The following is a 19,757-nucleotide window of genomic DNA, read 5'->3' as shown; positions in this document are numbered from 1 at the left end:
CTGTGAAGCGCCGTCCAATGAGTTCTAAAGCATTTGGCTGAATATGAGCAGATAATATTGCCCGAAACACTTCAGAATTCATCCTGCTGCTTTTGTCAGCAGTCACATCATCAATAAATGCAAGAGAACCAGTTCTATTGGCCGCCATACATGCCCACGCCATGACACTACCACCACCATGCTTCACTGATGAGGTGGTATGCTTAGGATCATGAGCAGTTAATTTCCTTCTCCATACTCTTCTCTTCCCATCACTCTGGTACAAGTTGATCTTGGTCTCATCTGTCCATAGGATGTTGTTCCAGAACTGTGAAGGCTTTTTTAGATGTCGTTTGGCAAACTGTAATCTGGCCTTCCTGTTTTTGAGGCTCACCAATGGTTTACATCTTGTGGTGAACCCTCTGTATTCACTCTGGTGAAGTCTTCTCTTGATTGTTGACTTTGACACACATACACCTACCTCCTGGAGAGTGTTCTTGATCTGGCCAACTGTTGTGAAGGGTGTTTTCTTCACCAGGAAAGAATTCTTCGGTCATCCACCACAGTTGTTTTCCGTGGTCTTCCGGGTCTTTTGATGTTGCTGAGCTCACCGGTGCGTTCCTTCTTTTTAAGAATGTTCCAAACAGTTGTTCTGGCCACGCCTAATGTTTTTGCTATCTCTCCGATAGGTTTGTTGTGTTTTTTCAGCCTAATGATGGCTTGCTTCACTGATAGTGACAGCTCTTTGGATCGCATCTTGAGAGTTGACAGCAACAGATTCCAAATGCAAATAGCACACTTGAAATTAACTCTGGACCTTTTATCTGCTCATTGTAATTGGGATAATGAGGGAATAACACAGACCTGGCCATGGAACAGCTGAGAAGCCAATTGTCCTATTACTTTTGGTTCCTTAACAAGTGGGAGGCATATATGCAAACTGTTGTAATTCCTACACCGTTCACCTGATTTGGATGTAAATACCCTCAAATTAAAGCTGACAGTCTGCAGTTAAAGCACATCTTGTTCGTTTCATTTCAAATCCATTGTGGTGGTGTATAGAGCCCAAAATGTTAGAATTGTGTCGATGTCCCAATATTTATGGACCTGACTGTATGTACCCACCTAATAATCACAATAGACATTTTTAGGTTGCTTTCTGGGTATTTTTCACATGTCCGAGTTCAGTATTGATGGACAAGTGTTTCTCTTCTCCAAACTATAACTATGGACTTTATAATTGATAATGGACTTATTTCCCAGTCACTCAGTGTAAATGTTGCGCTTGCTCTGGAGTTGCCATGGCAGCATCAACAGGCTAAGGGTCCATTCACACGTCCGTAATGTATTGCGGATCCGGCCGGCACCCCCATAGAACTGCCTATTCTCGTCCGCAATGTTCTATTTTTTTCCGAAGCCGCAGACCGGAAGATCGGGGGCGCGCTCCAGAAATGTGGATCGCACACTGTGTGTTGTCCGCATCCATTCCTGCCCCATAGAGAATGAATGGGTCCGCACCCATTCCGCAGAATTGCGGAACGGGTGCGGACACATTCACAGATGTGTGAATGGACCCTAAGGGCTCATGCACACGAATGTATTTACTTTCTATGTCCGTTCCATATTATTTTTTTTTGTGGACCGTATGTGGAACCATTCATTTCAATGGTTCCGCAAAAAAAACTGAAGTTATTCCGTGTGCATTCCGATTCCGTATGTCCATGTTTCCGTTCCGCAAAAAAAATAGAACATGTCCTATTATTGTCTGCATTACGGACAAGGATAGTACAGTTCTATTAGGAGCCAGCTGCTCTGTTCGCAAAATACGGAATGCATACGGATGCCATCCGTATTTTTTTGTGGACTGCAAAATACATACAGTCGTGTGCATGAGCCCTGAAGCAGCTGTACACATCAGATAAACAGTTCAAATTTTGGTAGGATTCACCAGCTTTACTGGCCCTGTAGGCATAAATAGTAAAAAGCTTTAATTAGTCATATGCCGTGTAACATTCCATATTCTCCTTGGAGATGGAAAATTACAAGATGCCTCAGCAAAAACACACTTCCTTAATGGCAATTTTATTGCGTACTACGCAAGATCACTTCCTGTTCTCATTTCCTTAAAAACAGGCACAACAACTGTCATTGTATCAGACAAGTCAGAAATGAAAAGAACACTGACAGGTGAAGTAAATCATTCGGATTATCTCGTGATAATGGTACGTGTCAAGGGGTGGGATGTAGGGCTGCAGCTAGCGATTATTTTAGTAATCAAGTATTCTACCGATAAGGGTCCACTCACACATCCGTATATATGTTTTGCGGATCCGCAAAACACGGACACCGGCAATGTGCGTTCCATTTTTTCGGGAACGGAATTGCGGACCCGCATTTCCGGATCTGGGCAGCACATCGTGCGGCCCCATAGAAAATACGGAACAGAATTGCGGACGTGTGATTGGACCCTTAATTCAACGATTAATTGAGTACTCTAATAAGAAAGAAACTAATTAAAAGAATGTTTTCTATAAAAACGAATCAACCCCCCTGCCATCAGTCTCTCCATCCCTTGCGCCATCAGTTCCCCCTTCCTTTGTAACATCAGTTCCACCTCCAGTGCCATCAGCTGCTCCCCCACCAGTTCCCCCTCCAACGCAATTAGCTCCTCCAGCAGTGCCACCAGTCATCACACAGCATCAGCTCATAGTGTGCGCTTACCTGCACCACGTCCTGACGATGTGTGTACCTCCGCAGCGATGTGCGGGCAGGCGGGTGACCATGGAGCGTGAGTAATAGCAAGCTCTTCACTCTGTGGTCACATGGCACAAACGAATCATTGATGCAAAAAATTTGCATCGAGGATTTTTCGGTGTCGAGTTAATCAATTAATTTGGGTAATGGTTTCAGCCCTAGTGGGATGTATATAGCAGCAAGTGAGCAGTCAGTTCTTGAAGATGGGCAGGCGTAAGGATGTGAGGAACAAATGGTGATGGCTAAGTGACTGGGTGAGAGCCTTGTAGGGGGTCTCTGGACTGTAGTGGTTAGTACCCACTAAAAGTGGTCTAAGGAAAGACAGCCGACCAACTGGTAAAGGGGCTGTGTGTGGGGAGTGAAGGACAGCCCGCCTGGTCCAATCCCCAAGGAGCTATGAGAGAGGCCTCACACGCAGTGCGCTGTAGCTTGCCACATTCTCTCAGACCGGTCAGACCGCCCATGCTGATCCTTTTCCCTCACTGACATAACCACCAATGGCCATGTGAGCATGAAAACTAGACCACGGAGGAAAGGTGGACGGCTGGGTGTGTGTCGGTGAAGGCAGTGTGACACTCGGGGCAATATTCCACCACTGGTCCTGACAGTTACGTGGTTCTTAGGGTACTTTGACACTAGCGTTTTTCTTTTCCGGCATTGAGTTCCGTCCTAGGGGCTCAATACCGGAAAAGAACTGATCAGTTTTATCCCCATGCATTCTGAATGGAGAGCAATCCGTTCAGGAAGCATCAGGATGTCTTCAGTTCAGTCATTTTGACTGATCAGGCAAAAGATAAAACCGCAGCATGCTACGGTATTATGTCCGCCCCAAATTCCGTATCAGTTGCCGGAATGCTGGATCCGGCATTAATTTACATAAAAAATACTGCAATGCCGGATCCGTCCATCCAGTCTGCGCAGACCAGTAAAAATGTGAAAAAAAATAATTAGAACGGATCCGTTTCTCCGGATGACATCCGGAGAGACGGATGTTCTTGCAATGCATTTGTAAGATGGATCCGCATCCAGATCAGTCTACAAATGCTGTCCGTTTGCATGCAGATTGCCGGATCCGGCAGGCAGTTCCAGCAACGGAACTGCCTGCCGGATCACTCTGCCACAAGTGTGAAAGTAGCCTTACTTGGACAAGTACCCCCTGCCAGGGACAGTACACCCCTTCATTGCAACAATATTCGGTGGCCTCTTTCAGCAGGTCCTATTGGATTCAGTTTGCACTAAAACTGATTGATGCATTTTTTGAGCACCAGTTTGCATCCATTTTTGTCAGTTCTGTTAGAGTTCCGTTATTTGACATGGGACACAAAGTCAATGGGGACGGAGCAGCGGTCCAACGAAATAGCGGCAGGACGGATCCGACAGGGTAAACAGCCTGTCGGATCCGTCCTGCCGCTAGTGTAAAAGTAGCCTTAGTGCTAACTGGGCATAAATAACGCTCAAAATAATGGATCCGTTTTTTTTTTTTATTCTGTTCTTTTGACAGATTAAACAAAACGGTGATGTGAACGCACCCTAAATTTCCTCTTTTAAAAACAAACAAAAAAAACCAAAACATGTAAAGTTAGAGAAAAAGGTAGAGATAAGGCCTCATGCACACGAACGTATTTTGTTTCCGTTTCATTTTTTTGTTGGTGGATAGGATGCGGACCCATTCATTCCGTGTGTCCATTCCGTAGCCCTGTATGTCCTATACTTGTCCGTTTTAGGCATTGTTTCAATAGATCCGCAAAAAAAAAAAAAAAAAGGCACACGGATGTCATCCGTTTTTTTTTTGAGGATCCGCAATTTGCGGACCGCAAAACACATACGGTCGCGTGCATGTAGCCTAAAGCAGGTGTCAGTCTCTTATACAGCTGGCATGCTGCCGGGCTGATCATTAATGACCCACCCTCCTGTTGTGTAACACTTGGAAAAACTGCAATGTCACAACTGGAAAAAAAAACATAAGGAGAGGCTTTCATAACAGATTGCTGCAGGCCGGTTACGTAATAAAGTCATATACATCTGACAACCACAAACCCACTGGCTAGGCTAGCCAATAGCCTTTACACTTCCCACCAGCAGGATTTTCTATCACCATTTTTCTGATCCTGACTCTGGAGGTGCGGAAACAAGCTGAAGGATCAGGACTTCTCACTGCTAATAGTGGTGAAGTCCATGTATATGTCACATGCGTGGTGTGAGGTTCCCCACTGTAGAAGAGGTGGAAAGCACCCTGGGAACTATGTGTAAACCACCATATGGGTTAAAGGGTTGCTGAGTTTTCAAAAAACTTTTCATATGTCATAGAAGTTTTGATCCTGGGGTTCTGAGTGCTGAGATCCCACCGATCTCGAGAAGCGCTCACATATGACGGAATGGAGATGGGCGCATAGACTTCCACTGAGGCCGTCTCCTGCAGAGAGAGAGAGCAATGCGTGAGCGCTTCTCTCTCTCCTCGTTTAGGGATCGGTGGGATCTCAGCACTCCCACCAATCAAAACTTCTATGACATCAATGATCATTTAAGGGTACTTTCACACTAGCGTTTTTCTTTTCCGGCGCTGAGTTCCGTCCTAGGGGCTCAATACTAGAAAAGAACTGATCAGTTTTATCCCCATGCATTCTGAATGGAGAGTAATCCGTTCAGGATGCATCAGGATGTCTTCAGTTCAGTCTTTTGGACTGATCAGGCTTTTCAGAAAAACGTAGCATGCAGTATTTTTACCTCCGGACAAAAATCCTGAACACTTTGACTGATCGCCGGATCCGGCCTTTTTCCCATTGACTTGCATTAACGCCGGAACCGGCGCAGTGTGTTCCGTCAAACCGGATCCGGCTTTTGCATGTTAAACCCGAAAAATGTGAAAAAAAAAGTTAAAGTCCATAAATGGCGGATCCGTTTTTTCCAATGCATTTTTTCATTGTGATCAAAATCCTGATCAGGATTCAAATGTAATCCCTTTTTACACGTTTTTCCGGATCTGGCGGGCAGTTCCGGTGTCGGAATTGAACGCGAGATTTAAACTACGCTAGTGTGAAAGTAGCCTAAGTTAGGTAAGAAAAACTTAAGACGTGTCCCTCAACATTTTTAAATGAGAAAAATGATATTTCCAATCTGCTATGGAATATTTCTTCCCACCAAAGAGCCAATTCTGCCGGGGAAAGCCTGGTCTGTCTGCAGAGGAAACGTGAATGAAGGGCCTATGCATGTGTCCGCAGGGGCTGTCTTCATCAGACACTCCCTTTAATAAGGCGTTGTGCCCAAGTATTGCCATGTGGCAGGGCAGCTATTGAAATTAAAAGGGGTCTCAGCCCAACTTGCACATTTGCCTCAACTGCAAAAATCCAGCTGGGTTGGGTTTCCAAGGAGTTAAATGTAGATGACCTATCCTCAGGATACATCATCAATATCTGATTAGTGGAGGTCCAGCCCCCCAGCCAAGCAGATGTTGGAAGGGGCTGCAGCACTAAGGCGGCCCAGTGACGTCACATGGCCTATGTGCAACATTCAGGTGAAAGGGGCTGCGCTGCAATGCCAAGCATAGTCAACCATCCAATGTACATGAATATGAAGATACCGCAGTGCCCCAGGGGAGCCAGGAGTCAGACCCGCACCCATCCCTATCCTGAGGATAGCTCATCAATATGCAAGTCCCAGAAAATCCCTGTAGATCAGGGGTGAACAACCTTTTCTGGTTGGGGGCCACCTCGTCAGCCTGAACCATTTCCAAGGGCCGAAAATAAAACTTAAAGTGGTATTACCAACTGAAAGACTATGTTTACAGCATATTGAACACACAGTATATATCAGTTACACTTCCAGGATTCCCATCTGATGGAAGAATACATGAAAGATACATGTGAGCAGCCACAAGACCTAGACATACATTTCTGTTACCAGAGGGTTGGGGGCCGCACACCATAGTATCGGGGGCCGCAGGTTGTGCACTCCTGCTGTAGATGAATGTATTTGGATCTATACAGTATGCACACGTACATACAGAGGTCGCACTGAGCATTTTTACCCTGCTGAAAAAGTCTAACCTCTGTCCCTAAGGGCTCATGCACACAAACGTATGTTTTGTTCGTGTCCGTTCCGTTTTTTTTGTTGGCCCATATGCAGAACCACTCACTTCAATGGGGCCGCAAAAAAACAGAAATGACCCCGTGTGCGTTCCATGTTCGTATGTCTGTTCCGCAAAATAATATTATATAGGATAGGGCTGTTCTAATATCTTCAAAACAACGGTCGCGTGCATGAGCCCTAATACACAGGCCTTTATGAAAATGGGATCGGATGCCCATATGCCCATCTGAATAAAGCCGACACGGTACGGCCGGAGCTTAGCAGCTGCTGATCTCACTGATCCTTAAAGGGGTTGTCTGTGGTCATTGAAAATATCAGACAATATCTTAGGCCTCTTTCAGACGGGCGTTGCGGGAAAAGGTGCCGGTACGTTGCGGGAACATGCGCGATTTTTCCGCGCGAGTGCAAAACATTGTAATGCGTTTTGCACGCACGTGAGAAAAATCGTGCATGTTTGGTACCCAAACCCGAACTTCTTCACAGAAGTTCGGGCTTGGGATCGGTGTTCTGTAGATTGTATTATTTTCCCTTATACCATGGTTATAACTAAAGGGGAAATAATAGCATTCTGAATACAGAATGAATCGTACAATAGCACTGGAGGGGTTAAAAAAAATAAAAAATAAAAAAATAATAATAATAATTTAACGCACCTTAATCCACTTGATCGCACAGCCGGCATCGCTTCTGTCTCTTTCTTTGCTGTGTGGAGGAACAGGACCTGTGGTGACGTCACTCCGGTCATCACATGATCCATCACCATGGTAAAAGATCATGTGATGACCGGAGTGACGTCACCACAGGTCCTTTTCCTCCACACAGTAAAGAAGGAGACAGACGAGATGCCGGCTGCGCGAACAAGTGGATTACGGTGAGTTATATTATTTATTTATTTATTTTAACCCCTCCAGTGCTATTTTACTATGCATTCTGTATTCAGAATGCTATTATTTTCCCTTATAACCATGTTATAAGGGAAAATAATAATGATCGGGTCTCCATCCCGATCATCTCCTAGCAACCGTGCGTGAAAATCGCACCGCATCCGCATTTGCTTGCGGATGCTTGTGATTTTCACGCAACCCCATTCATTTCTATGGGGCCTGTGTTACGTGAAAAACGCACAAAATAGAGCATGCTGCGATTTTCACGCAACGCACAAGTGATGCGTGAAAATCACCACTCATGTGAACAGTCCCATAGAAATGAATGGGTCGGTATTCAGTGCGGGTGCAATGCGTTCAACTCACGCATCGCATCCGCGCGGAATACTCGCCCGTGTGAAAGGGGCCTTAAAATAAAAAATCATCCTATACTCATCCCTTTTTCTGCTCGTTTACAGTGTCTCCCACTGAGGACGGTGATTGGCTGCAGCACTGCCGCAGCCAATCACTGTTCTCACCGGTAGACTGCTGAGGAAACTGATTGTCTGTAGCTGTGATGTACTGGAACATAACCACGGCTGATTGTGAAGAAGCAGTGCAGGAGGTGCAGACCAACGCTTTTTTGGACGAGTATAAGATGATTTTTTATTTCAGGCTATTGGGGGGGGGGGGGGGCGCTATTCTGAGATTTTTAATTGGTTAGGGGATACATTGGGCCCATAGTACTGTGTTGGAGTGACAGAACCATCACCCAAGAATACAGGACACAGACAAGCCCACGACGGTCAGACAAGCCCCTTCACTATGCTGAGACCCACCCCTGCCAGATAATGCCACTGCAGAGATGTGCTCTGGATGGAATCTTGTCTGTGAAATTGGCCTGGGCAATGAATGGAGCGCACCCGTTCAACCTGTCGGGGGAACAGGGACCCCATTCTCGTGCCAGGGGTCAGACCACTCCAATTAGTTAATTACCCCCTAGCCATTACATTATTTTCCATTGACACAGCCGTATGAGGGCCTGGTTTGTTAACATTTACTAACCAGTTTTGGGGGGGAAAAAAGCTATTTAAATTAACGATGTTCACTGGGTGACATAACTAGCACGAATCTTCTCTTTTATGGGTCAGTACGATTGGAGCGATACCAAATATCTATAGTTTTATCTTTTGTTTGTCTTTTACTACTTTTGCATAATATTAGTATTTACTTCACAAATGAAAACGTTCCGAGAGCCATAACTTATCTGCGACTTGCCATATGTTGGCTTGTTCTTGTGGTTTTGTTTTGCAAAATGAGATGTGGCTTTCATTGGTACCATTTTTGGGGCACCTAGGACTTATTAACATTTAATATTTTTTTCTTGGGGGGGGGCAAACACAGAAGGTCTCCCTGTGTAGTCCATCTTTTCAATGACGATTGCAAGGAGATGCAGTCTGTCATTTTTCAAGTTTTTTTTTCATACAGGTGAAAAAGCGGAAGACAAACGGATGTAATCTGGATGGAAAAGACTGAAAAAATGATCCCAAGCACAAAGGGATGGGCCTAACATGCAATATTCTGAGCCGCAATTCTTACAACCTGAGCCAGCCAGTAGCTGGGGGATCAGCCACCTCCGGCACGCCAGCAGTTCTGAAACTACAACTCCCAGAATCCTCCTTTCACTTCTATGAACTGCCAAGCATGTGTGCATGCAGGGAAGGCTAGGCTACATTCAGCCGGATACTACCGTTACTAGTGCCGGAGTTCACCTGATCCAGCAGTGCCGGATACTACCTGGCCGCTTTCCAGTGAAATGCCAGCTTTCGGCAGGACAAAAAACAACTGCATGCATTTTTTGTCTGGCGAAACCCAGTACTGATGCTGGAAAACGGTCGGATCACCACCGGACCACATTATAGTATATGAGGTCCGGCAGTGAACAGTAGTATTCGCCACTGCTGGATCAGGTGAACTTCGGCTGTTCTCGGACAGAATAGCCTGCGGGATCCGGACATATGGGCATGTGAACGTAACCTTATGCCATCTATAGGATTAGGATATCTGTCCTGAAGTATTAGGGATCCATACTACCGCGGCCTCACACTCTGGAAAGGACCTGGATCTATTAGTACCCCAGCAATTAAAGGAATACTTGCTTAGTGGCCGGTCAGTTAAATGGACTGGTACATCACCATTGACAGCTCGGCAACCATAAAGGGTTAAAGGGGTGTTTAAAGGCTCCCCAGAATTGGAGTGAAATGGCTGCTTTGCTGCTGGTTAAACAGGTTATACCGACATTCATCACGTCAGAAGAGTCAGAGCTTTATAAATGAAGGCTAATAATAAAAGGTAAAGCTGAGGAACATCAGAGGCGTACTAACAACCATAAAACGCCATATACATTACTCCCCAGTAGGTCTAACCACAAAGATCATTCTATAGGTGAAATGTAAAGGGGTTATCCAAGACCTAGAATGCCCCCTCACACAGAATGTACTTACCTCGGTGTCGCTTCTTATGCCGGTACGGGCACTGCGTCTTCTCCCCGTCATGCAGATGAAAACATCCGGCGTCGGGGGGCAGCCAATAGGAGGCCGCGACAGGAACGAGCCTCCCTAGCATCATGGGTGACGCTAAGTAGCCACCCTTAAGACACAGTATATCCGTTCCCGACAACACTGGTATCAAGTAACTGATACACTGTCGAACAATGTCCACTATTGAATCTGTATTCAGCGCACTCTGTATGGAGACTGACTGTAGGGTTCCACCCCAATAGATCCAATAAAAATTAACAGCAGCCTTATATATCGATGCTTAGGTACATTTATTGATGTTAGTTTCACGGTCAGATACACTGTGTGCAATTTTCCGGATCGATCCGGAAAAGGGGATGAGCTACCCCTTTATATACATGTGAATCCAGGGGCTGCTTCACGCCCACATGAGCGCCAGGGACGCTGCCACAGCTGGACGGCGGTTTATGTTTGTGTGTCTCTTCCACTCAAAAGATACGGCTCTGATGAGCCTAGATGCGGCGAAACGCGTAGAGCATAGGGGTTAATCCTAATGAGCAGCGAGATCAACATGAGCATTGGAGATAGCGTTTAGCCATAGTCAGATCCCACAGTCGGACTGTAGCTCTGGAGGTTTGGCAAGTTAGGGTCCAAATATCACTATCGCGGATACTACCACAGGGACAGTGGATATAGAGACGCTGAAGTCCTACCACAGGGAGGTATCTGGTGACAGAACACGTGCTATCAGACTGCCACAGTCCTGCACAACGGCAATCCCATCCCTAATCGGCCAAGCCATACATACTCCCACTGTGGGTACTGCTGCCAGTGTAGGTGACGGTGGACGGTGTTCCACAGTCTATCAATTATAGCTGCCCAATGGAAATAACAGCAGTGGCAGCTCCATCCCCTGATGAATCTACTGACTATAAAAGGATCCATAATGTTACTGTAGTTTTACCGGCGAGATGTGCTAGTTTTTTGTTTTTTTTTACCATTCTTGACAGAATCTGCAAAGATCTGAAAAGAGCCTTAAAGGTGCATTTAAAGGGAGTGATTCACATAGTTACTGTTATGGATGCAGCAGCTTACCTCCTTTTGCTTGGTTTCTGGGCACTCGGAGTGTATAGTCAGCGTGGCCCCCTCAATATTCCTAGGCATAGGGGTAGAACCAGGGTTAATAGTAAAGTGAATCTGATCTGGAGAAATGATGTGCTGAACATAGCCTTGTGTCATGGCGTCCTGGTCAGACATAAGTAAAAATCCCTCCTCATTAGCAGCATCAAGGAATGGTAAGTTAGTGCCAACGTTACTATCGTCGTCCTCCTCCTCCTCTTCATCGTCCTCATCTGTGGGCTGCCGGTCCTGCTCTATGAGGACAGTGGTGGTATCGTACACCGTGGTCCCTTCTCGCCCTCCTTTATCCAGGAACCACTTCCTCATCTTGTCATCTGGGCAGATGTCATCCTCCTCCATAGACATAAGGGCCAGTTCTGGGCTGTTTTCGCCCATTTTGGAAATCTATCTTCTGCGGAGGATACAATACTCTACCACCAGGGAGCAGAAGCAACAAGTTGTGGAGGCTTCACAGGGGCATCAGCTGCAGGACACACTGCCACATTCACATCCTCTGCCAAGCCACATGCTACAGGAAGAACGATCCTCAATGGAGATGATGAGCAGCTCAGGCTATATCCTCCACAGGGAGACAGGCAGGGACCTTCTGACATGACCAGTTCCAGCCCATGGAGGGTCTATCCAGGAACTCTATGGAGATACTTCTTCCTGTAGCTAACAGAGGACTTTAGGGCCCAGGGTCCAGCAGGCGATCACCGCAGGCTCCCCTATACACACAGCCTCATAGAAAAGAGCGGAGCTTCCTCTTCTCAGCCCACAGCAACGGCTTCTACCACTAGAAAGCGAAACTGACAGTCAAACCTGCCACTGCTCCCTGGCCGTGCCCCGGTGCCCTCAGTTCATGCCGAAACAGCGCCACTTCCTGATCCGTTTTCTTCTTCTGGCTGCTAGGAAAAGACGGAACGCCGAGAGGGACAAACAGGAATCAACGCGTTGCCTACACGCGATCACGTGACAGAGGCAAAAGGAAGTGCTAAGTGTATCACGTTATTGCTGTGGCAACCGTTCTACAGCCTGAAGTTACAACCAGATCAGTCTCTTCTGAATTTTTTTTAAACTGAACTTGTAAAATTAGAACTTTAGTATAACTATAGGATACATGCTATAGCTGAAATATTATTTCAGCTGTGTATGGAGACCCCTCTCACTAGCGCCACCTTTTTCCTTGTTCCCGATTTTCAGAGACAGTTCCGGCAAATTCAGGCTGTCCCGGCTGAAAATGGGCAGGGTAAACATAAATCCCACCCATAAGTGGGCATTTCAGGACAGGGAAAGGGCGTTCCCAGTGGCAGGGCTTAGATGCCTTGATTGCACCAACTAAACTGTTGGTAAGTATACACTTGTCATGTCCCAAGGCTTGTTAAAAAGTCAGACTTGACTTGTAGGGAGCCACTTCCAAAAGGTGGCGCTAGCGAGATGGTTCTCTTTCCCTGGGAGATACCTCTTTGCAAAGTTGTCATCATGGCAGGGGCGGACAGAGAACATAAAGCGGCCCTGGAAAAAATACTAAAAGTGGCCCCGTTTTGTAGTCGGTTGCAAACTGATGGAAGGCAGGGCCAGCAATACCATATTGTGGCACATTTATACCACCCCAACAGGGCCAAATGCCACAGTCCATCACAATATACTGCCAGCAGCACAAAATACACCCCCAAAAACTTCCACTGGCCGGCCGTGAGGAGGGCTCAGGTGTCATCCTGGGAAATTTCCCTGTAAGGTCTATGGCCAATCCACCCCTGCTTCAGGGAGATTTGACAGACTATTGAAAGTTATGCACAGCAAAAAAAAAAATTGGGTATAAACCATGCCCCTTTCAGGGCACAGCCACACTGTGGTGAGAACCACGTGGTCACGCAAGCCACGGTGGTATTCAATTAACTCAGTAACTGTTTACTCAGCACTCATTATTGCGGTATGACCACACACAGTGGCTGTGCAGCGGCGCCCGGGGATAATAGTAAGTGCAGTGAGATCCCCGGGCGCCGCTCTCCATGTCTGTATACTTAGTTCACAATGTCAGGATCGGTGAAAGGTCCTCTTTAAGGCCGCACTGTTTAGTTGGTCTTTTTGTTAATAGCCACGTAGCACCCGCAAAACTGCACGGTTGGTTGGATCCTTAAAATGGTTGTCCAGGCTTTTACTGTTGATGACCTATCCTCAGGATAGGTCATCAATATCAGATCAGCGGCACCCCCCGCCGATCAGCTGTATGAGGAGACGGCGCACACTTATTTCCTATCCACAGGACATGGTATAAGTGTTTGATTGCTGGGGGTCCGACCTTTGGGGCCTCCGACAATCACAAGAACTGGGGTCTGCAAGTGCAGCTGGACTGCCCCATGAGAAAGGAGCAGTGGTGCACATGTGCGCCCTCCGCTCCATTTGATCTGTCTAACTCCTACTCTGAAGCCTCCGCCCTGTGCCAGGTTGCCCATAGGATTCAATTTAAACTGCTCATTCTCACACACAGCTCCTTACAGTGCTGCACTCACCTACATCTCCCTCATTTCTGTCTGCCACCCTACCCGTGCTCTCTGTTCAGCCAATTACTTACGAGTGACATCCACCATAATCTGAACCTTCCACTTCCATTTCCCAGAATTCTTCTGAGCTGCACCAGTTCTCTGGAAGGCGCTACTCCTAGTAATAAGGTTAGTTCATAACATCCACTAGGTGCACCCTACGTCTTTTTAGATTAGCCTATCACATAACCTAATCTTACTTCCTCTCCATTCACTCCTCCCCCCCATCATCATTCTTCTGAATCTGGTCCACACCCTATGCACTCAGAAGCACTACACATATCAGCTTGTGACTGGCTCATGCAGCCTTATATTTACTCCCATATTGAGTTCAGATGGCTGAATCATTGTACAAATCAAGTACTTGTAAGGGCTCATGCACAGGACCATGTGCTGGCCAGGCCCGTGCTGTGGACCGCAATGCATGGGCACCGACCGTAGGGCAGCCGCATCGCGAACCCATTCACTTGAATGGGGTCTGCAACCCGCATCCGACGGTCCACACTGCAAAAAAGTAGTGGATGCACTACTTTTTTGCGGTGCGGAAGCACAGAGAGAAAACCCACGGAAGCACTCCGTAGTGCTTCCGATCCGTGTCTCCTTTCCGCACCGCACCTCCCGGATTGCGGACCCATTCAAGTGGATGGGTCCGCATCCGTTAGGAGGTGTGCACATGGCCGGTGCCCCGTGTATTGTGGACCCGCTATATGCAATACGGCCACGTCCAGGCAATAGGCATGTGCATGAGCCCTTACCTTTTCTATCTCCTCATAGATTGTAAGCTCTTGCGAGCAGGGGCCTCATTCCTCTTGTAATTACTGACCTGCCTGTTGCTATGTTATTTATGACTGTTTGTACATGAACCCCTGAACTGTAAAGCGCTGCGGAATATGTTATATAAATAAAAATTATTATTAAGAATAGAGTAATGGCTGTCAGAATATGGCGATGCAAAGAAAATGTTATTTTTTTAAAGTTTTCAATTTTTTTTACAGTACTAAAACATAATAAAAACTATATACATTTGGTATCACCATAGTCCTTCTGACCTGCAGAAAAAGTTTGTCATGTCATTTTTAGAGCACTGTGAAAGTTGTAAAAACAAAACTCCATGACAGAATTGTGTTTTTTTTATCTCAATTTCACCTCACAAATAATTCTTCCCCTCAATTTCCAGTACACATGACAGCTGCAGCTGTTACCTGCTCCCCTTGCGTCACAAGATGCAAGGGGAGCAGGTCTCCACTGGGGCCAGCTATTGGCTGCAGAGGTCACGTGTGCCCCCGCCAGCTGTTAATAGGGTATTGATACCAGCTGTGTTGTAAGGGTATTTTACATACTTAACTACTGATTGGTTTTGTCCCCTTTAACGACCAGGAAATGTTACATTTTTTTTTTTTTTTACTCCCAGCCTTCCTAAAGCCAGACTTTTTTTTATTTTTCCATTCACATAGCCTTATGAGAGTTTGTTTTTTGCGGGACAAGTTGTACTTTCTAATTGCACCATTTACGGTTGCACACAAGTAGTGGGAAGCAGGAAAAAAATTCCAAATGGGGTGGAATTATAAAAAAAAAAGAAAAAAACAATTCCACCACAGTTTTATGGGTTTTGTTTTTACAGCGCTTCATATGTGATAAAAGTACGGCTACAACGATACCCCCACATGTATAGCTTTCTTGGGTTTTAATATTGAAAAAAATAATAAAAACTTTGGAAAATAACTTTTTTTTATGTATATGGAATTGTGTGAGGGCGCATTTTTTGCAGGGTGATCTGTTAATTTCATTGATACCATTTTGGGGTGTGTATGACTTTTTGTTCAATTTTTTTTGTTGGAGCTGAAGCAACAAAAAACAGCCAATCAGCCATTTTGACTTTTTTTATTTCGCTGTTTGCGATAAATATTTTTTTATTTTAATAGTACAGACATTTTTGAACGTGGAGATATCCATGATGTTTATTTTTTGACAGGTTTATGTAGGGAGGTGATTTGAATTTTTATATTTTAATTACATTTTGCCAGGACCTGCACCTATTTCGTAAACGCAGCTGAAAATAAAGCCAGCTAAGTGGTGGCTGGCAGTGCCAGGTCCAGCCACCAGGAAGCATTCCTGTTGGCCCACCCAAAATAGCCGAGCTACGCCCTCAGCTTTTTTCGGAATCCCCATAGAAATAAATGGGAGTGCACCAAGCTTGCACAGCTACCGCTTCAATTCGCGTCTATGGGGCCAACAAAAATAGCTGAGCCAGTGCTCAGCTATTTACGGTGGCCCCAGAGAAATGAATGCAGGGCAGCCACAAGTGCGGGTCCCAAAGGTGTGACCTGCACCTATCAATGGAGGCATATCCTAGCGATATGCCCCTATTGTCTGAGATGGGAAAACCTCTTAAAGGGTAGTTAGGTAACATACACAAACCCCCCATTGTGCTGAGAAGGCCACATTCCTGAGTGATTATCTCAGAGACATGCATGCTGCACACTGGATATCCTTAGGAGGAGGGGCTGAAAGGTATAAACCTGGTGCACAAAAGACAGTTAATTGGAACTCCTTTGAGAACATAATCCAGGTAGGATATTGTACGGTCTCTCTCTGTCTTGTATCACCATGGGGTGTTAGCCTTGGCTACGACATGGTGCCAGGAATCCCCCCAATATTGTACTGTGCAGGCCATGTGATTATTATTTTGTACTAGCTGATGACCTGGCGTTGCTCGGGTATTTATTTATTGCAATTTTATTGTCACGGAAGGTGTTACAGAAAACTAGAAGACACAAATGAAGATCCGACTGACTTGATCCCAAAACTAAGAAAACCAAAGGGTAAACCCACCAACAGCCCTAGCTCTCTCCCTTACTGCTCAGCCTATGCAAAAATCTCTATGGTAGATAATTGCATACCCTCGTTCCTCGACTGTATGACACCTGAACACCCTATAATAGTGAGGGGACACGACCACCGGCTCCCTGCACTTAATACAGAGGGAGTCAGGGTCACCTAAGATCAAGCAAACAGGAATAAAGAAACAGACTTATCTTGTGGATGCAGCAGTAACAGCTTCTAGCATCAGCACACTCCAGGAAGTTGTATAAACCGCAAAGTGATGCAGTATGGGAGGGGATTTAAAGGGATGCAATCAGTGCAACTAGATGACAGCTGAGAGAGGGAAACGAGATGACAAAACGAAAGCAAAACAAAAGAACCTCAAGCAGGAGGTTCTGAAGAACGTCTGTCAGAGCTTCACAGATGTCTGGCGGTGACAGTACCCCTCCTTCTACGAGTGGACTCCGGACACTCAGAGCCCACCTTCTCAGGATGGGACCTATGGAAAGCCCTGATGAGACGAGTGGCCTTAATGTCTGTCACTGGGACCCACATCCTCTCCTCAGGACCATAACCCTCCCAATGAACGAGTTACTGGAGAGAACCGTGGACAACACGAGAATCCAGAATCCTAGAGACCTGAAATTCAAGGTTACCATCAACCACAATCGGAGGAGAAGGCAAAGAGGAGGGTACAATGGGTTGGACATAAGGTTTTAATAGGGACTTATGAAAAACATTATGGATCTTCCAAGTCTGAGGAAGATCAAGACGGTAGGCAACAGGATTGATGACGGACAAGATTTTGTAAGGCCCAATAAACTTAGGACCCAACTTCCAGGAGGGAACCTTCAATTTGATATTCTTAGTAGACAACCACACCAGATCACCAACATTCAGGTCCGGACCAGGCACACGTCTCTTATCCGCCACACGCTTATATCTCTCACTCATGCTCTTTAGATTATCCTGAATCTTTTGCCAAATAGATGACAAAGACGAGGAGAATCTCTCCTCATCAGGTAAACCAGAAGAACCCTCTCCAGAGAATGTCCCAAACTGCGGATGAAACCCATATGCACCAAAAAATGGTGACTTATCAGAGGACTCCTGACGACGGTTATTTAAAGCAAACTCAGCAAGGGAGATGTCTGGCGGTGACATTTATATTAAATAACAGTGACTTTCACAATGGCTGCCTCTTTAACGGTGACCGCCCCTTTAACAGTGACTTTCACAGTGACCGCCCCTTTAATAGTGACTTTCACAGTGACTGCCCTTTTAACAGTGAACTCCACAGTGCCCGCCCCTTTAATAGTGAACTCCACAGCGCCCGCCCCTTTAATAGTGAACTCCACAGTGCCTGCCCCTTTAATAGTGAACTCCACAGTGCCCGCTCCTTTAACAGTGAACTCCATGGTGTCTATCCGTTTAATAGTGGCTCCTGCCCCTATGCATGTAGCAGTGTAGTTGTGCCGTCATACATAATATGACTGAATATTTCAGGACCTGTGAACTGCTAAAACCTGTGATCAGTTGTTATGGCAACCTGGAGTAGTACCTGCAAGCTTCTATTGGCTGATAAGGGACATGTGACCGTGTGTATGGAAGTTAGGATTTAAGTGAAAGGCTGGCAGGCTTGTATTGGCTAAAGCAGCTCATTTTTGGGAATATCTCGGGAATGGTACGTCCTAGAGAGCTGAGACCCCCGCAAGAATTCTTTCCCGGTAGCAAGGGATGTGTATACAAAGTTTCACTGAAATGGATGATTGCATTTTTAAGTTTTTCGTGGAACATACACACACATATATATACACTGCTCAAAAAAATAAAGGGAACACAAAAATAACACATCCTAGATCTGAATTAATTAAATATTCTTCTGAAGTTCTTTACATAGTTGAATGTGCTGACAACAAAATCACACAAAAATTAAAAAATGGAAATCAAATTTTTCAACCCATGGAGGTCTGGATTTGGAGTCACACTCAAAATTAAAGTGGAAAAACACACTACAGGCTGATCCAACTTTGATGTAATGTCCTTAAAACAAGTCAAAATGAGGCTCAGTAGTGTGTGGGGCCTCCACGTGCCTGTATGACCTCCCTACAACGCCTGTGCATGCTCCTGATGAGGTGGCGGACGGTCTCCTGAGAGATCTCCTCCCAGACCTGGACTAAAGCATCTGCCAACTCCTGGACAGTCTGTGGTGCAACGTGACGTTGGTGGATAAAGCGAGACATGATGTCCCAGATGTGCTCAATTGGATTCAGGTCAGGGGAACGGGCGGGCCAGTCCATAGCATCAATGACTTCGTCTTGCAGGAACTGCTGACACACTCCAGCCACATGAGGTCTAGCATTGTCTTGCATTAGGAGGAACCCAGGGCCAACCGCACCAGCATATGGTCTCACAAGGGGTCTGAGGATCTCATCTCGGTACCTAATGGCAGTCAGGCTACCTCTGGCGAGCACATGGAGGGCTGTAATGCCACCCCACACCATTACTGACCCAATGCCAAACCGGTCATGCTGGAGGATGTTGCAGGCAGCAGAACGTTCTCCACGGCGTCTCAAGACTCTGTCACGTCTGTCACATGTGCTCAGTGTAAACCTGCTTTCATCTGTGAAGAGCACAGGGCGCCAGTGGCGAATTTGCCAATCTTGGTGTTCTCTGGCAAATGCCAAACGTCCTGCACGGTGTTGGCCTGTAAGCACAACCCCCACCTGTGGACGTTGGGCCCTCATATCACCCTCATGGAGTCTGTTTCTGACCGTTTGAGCAGACACATGCACATTTGTGGCCTGCTGGAGGTCATTTTGCAGGGCTCTGGCAGTGCTCTTCCTGTTCCTCCTTGCACAAAGGCGGAGGTAGCGGTCCTGCTGCTGGGTTGTTGCCCTCCTACGGCCTCCTCCACGTCTCCTGATGTACTGGCCTGTCTCCTGGTAGCGCCTCCATGCTCTGGACACTACGCTGACAGACACAGCAAACCTTCTTGCCACAGCTCGCATTGATGTACCATCCTGGATAAGCTGCACTACCTGAGACTCCGTCTCATGCTACCACTAGAG

General features: G+C 46.2%; 1 protein-coding gene across 2 annotated transcripts in view; it reads right to left on the bottom strand.

Moving 5' to 3' along the window:
- Positions 1-12,221, bottom strand: part of MTF1 (metal regulatory transcription factor 1) — a 50,744-nt gene extending 38,523 nt beyond the window's left edge. For both annotated transcript variants that reach the window (XM_040424443.1, XM_040424444.1), the window contains exon 1: positions 11,297-12,221. In XM_040424443.1, the coding sequence (XP_040280377.1) occupies positions 11,297-11,716 (420 nt within the window). In that variant the 5' untranslated portion in view covers positions 11,717-12,221. The remainder of the gene's footprint in view (positions 1-11,296) is intronic.
- Between the last annotated feature and the right edge of the window lie 7,536 nt (positions 12,222-19,757).

Source organism: Bufo bufo, chromosome 3, assembly GCF_905171765.1.
Source record: "Bufo bufo chromosome 3, aBufBuf1.1, whole genome shotgun sequence".
Taxonomy (NCBI): Eukaryota; Metazoa; Chordata; class Amphibia; order Anura; family Bufonidae; genus Bufo; species Bufo bufo.
The sequence above is the reverse complement of the archived record's forward strand: the minus strand, read 5'-3'. Positions and strand labels throughout refer to the sequence as shown.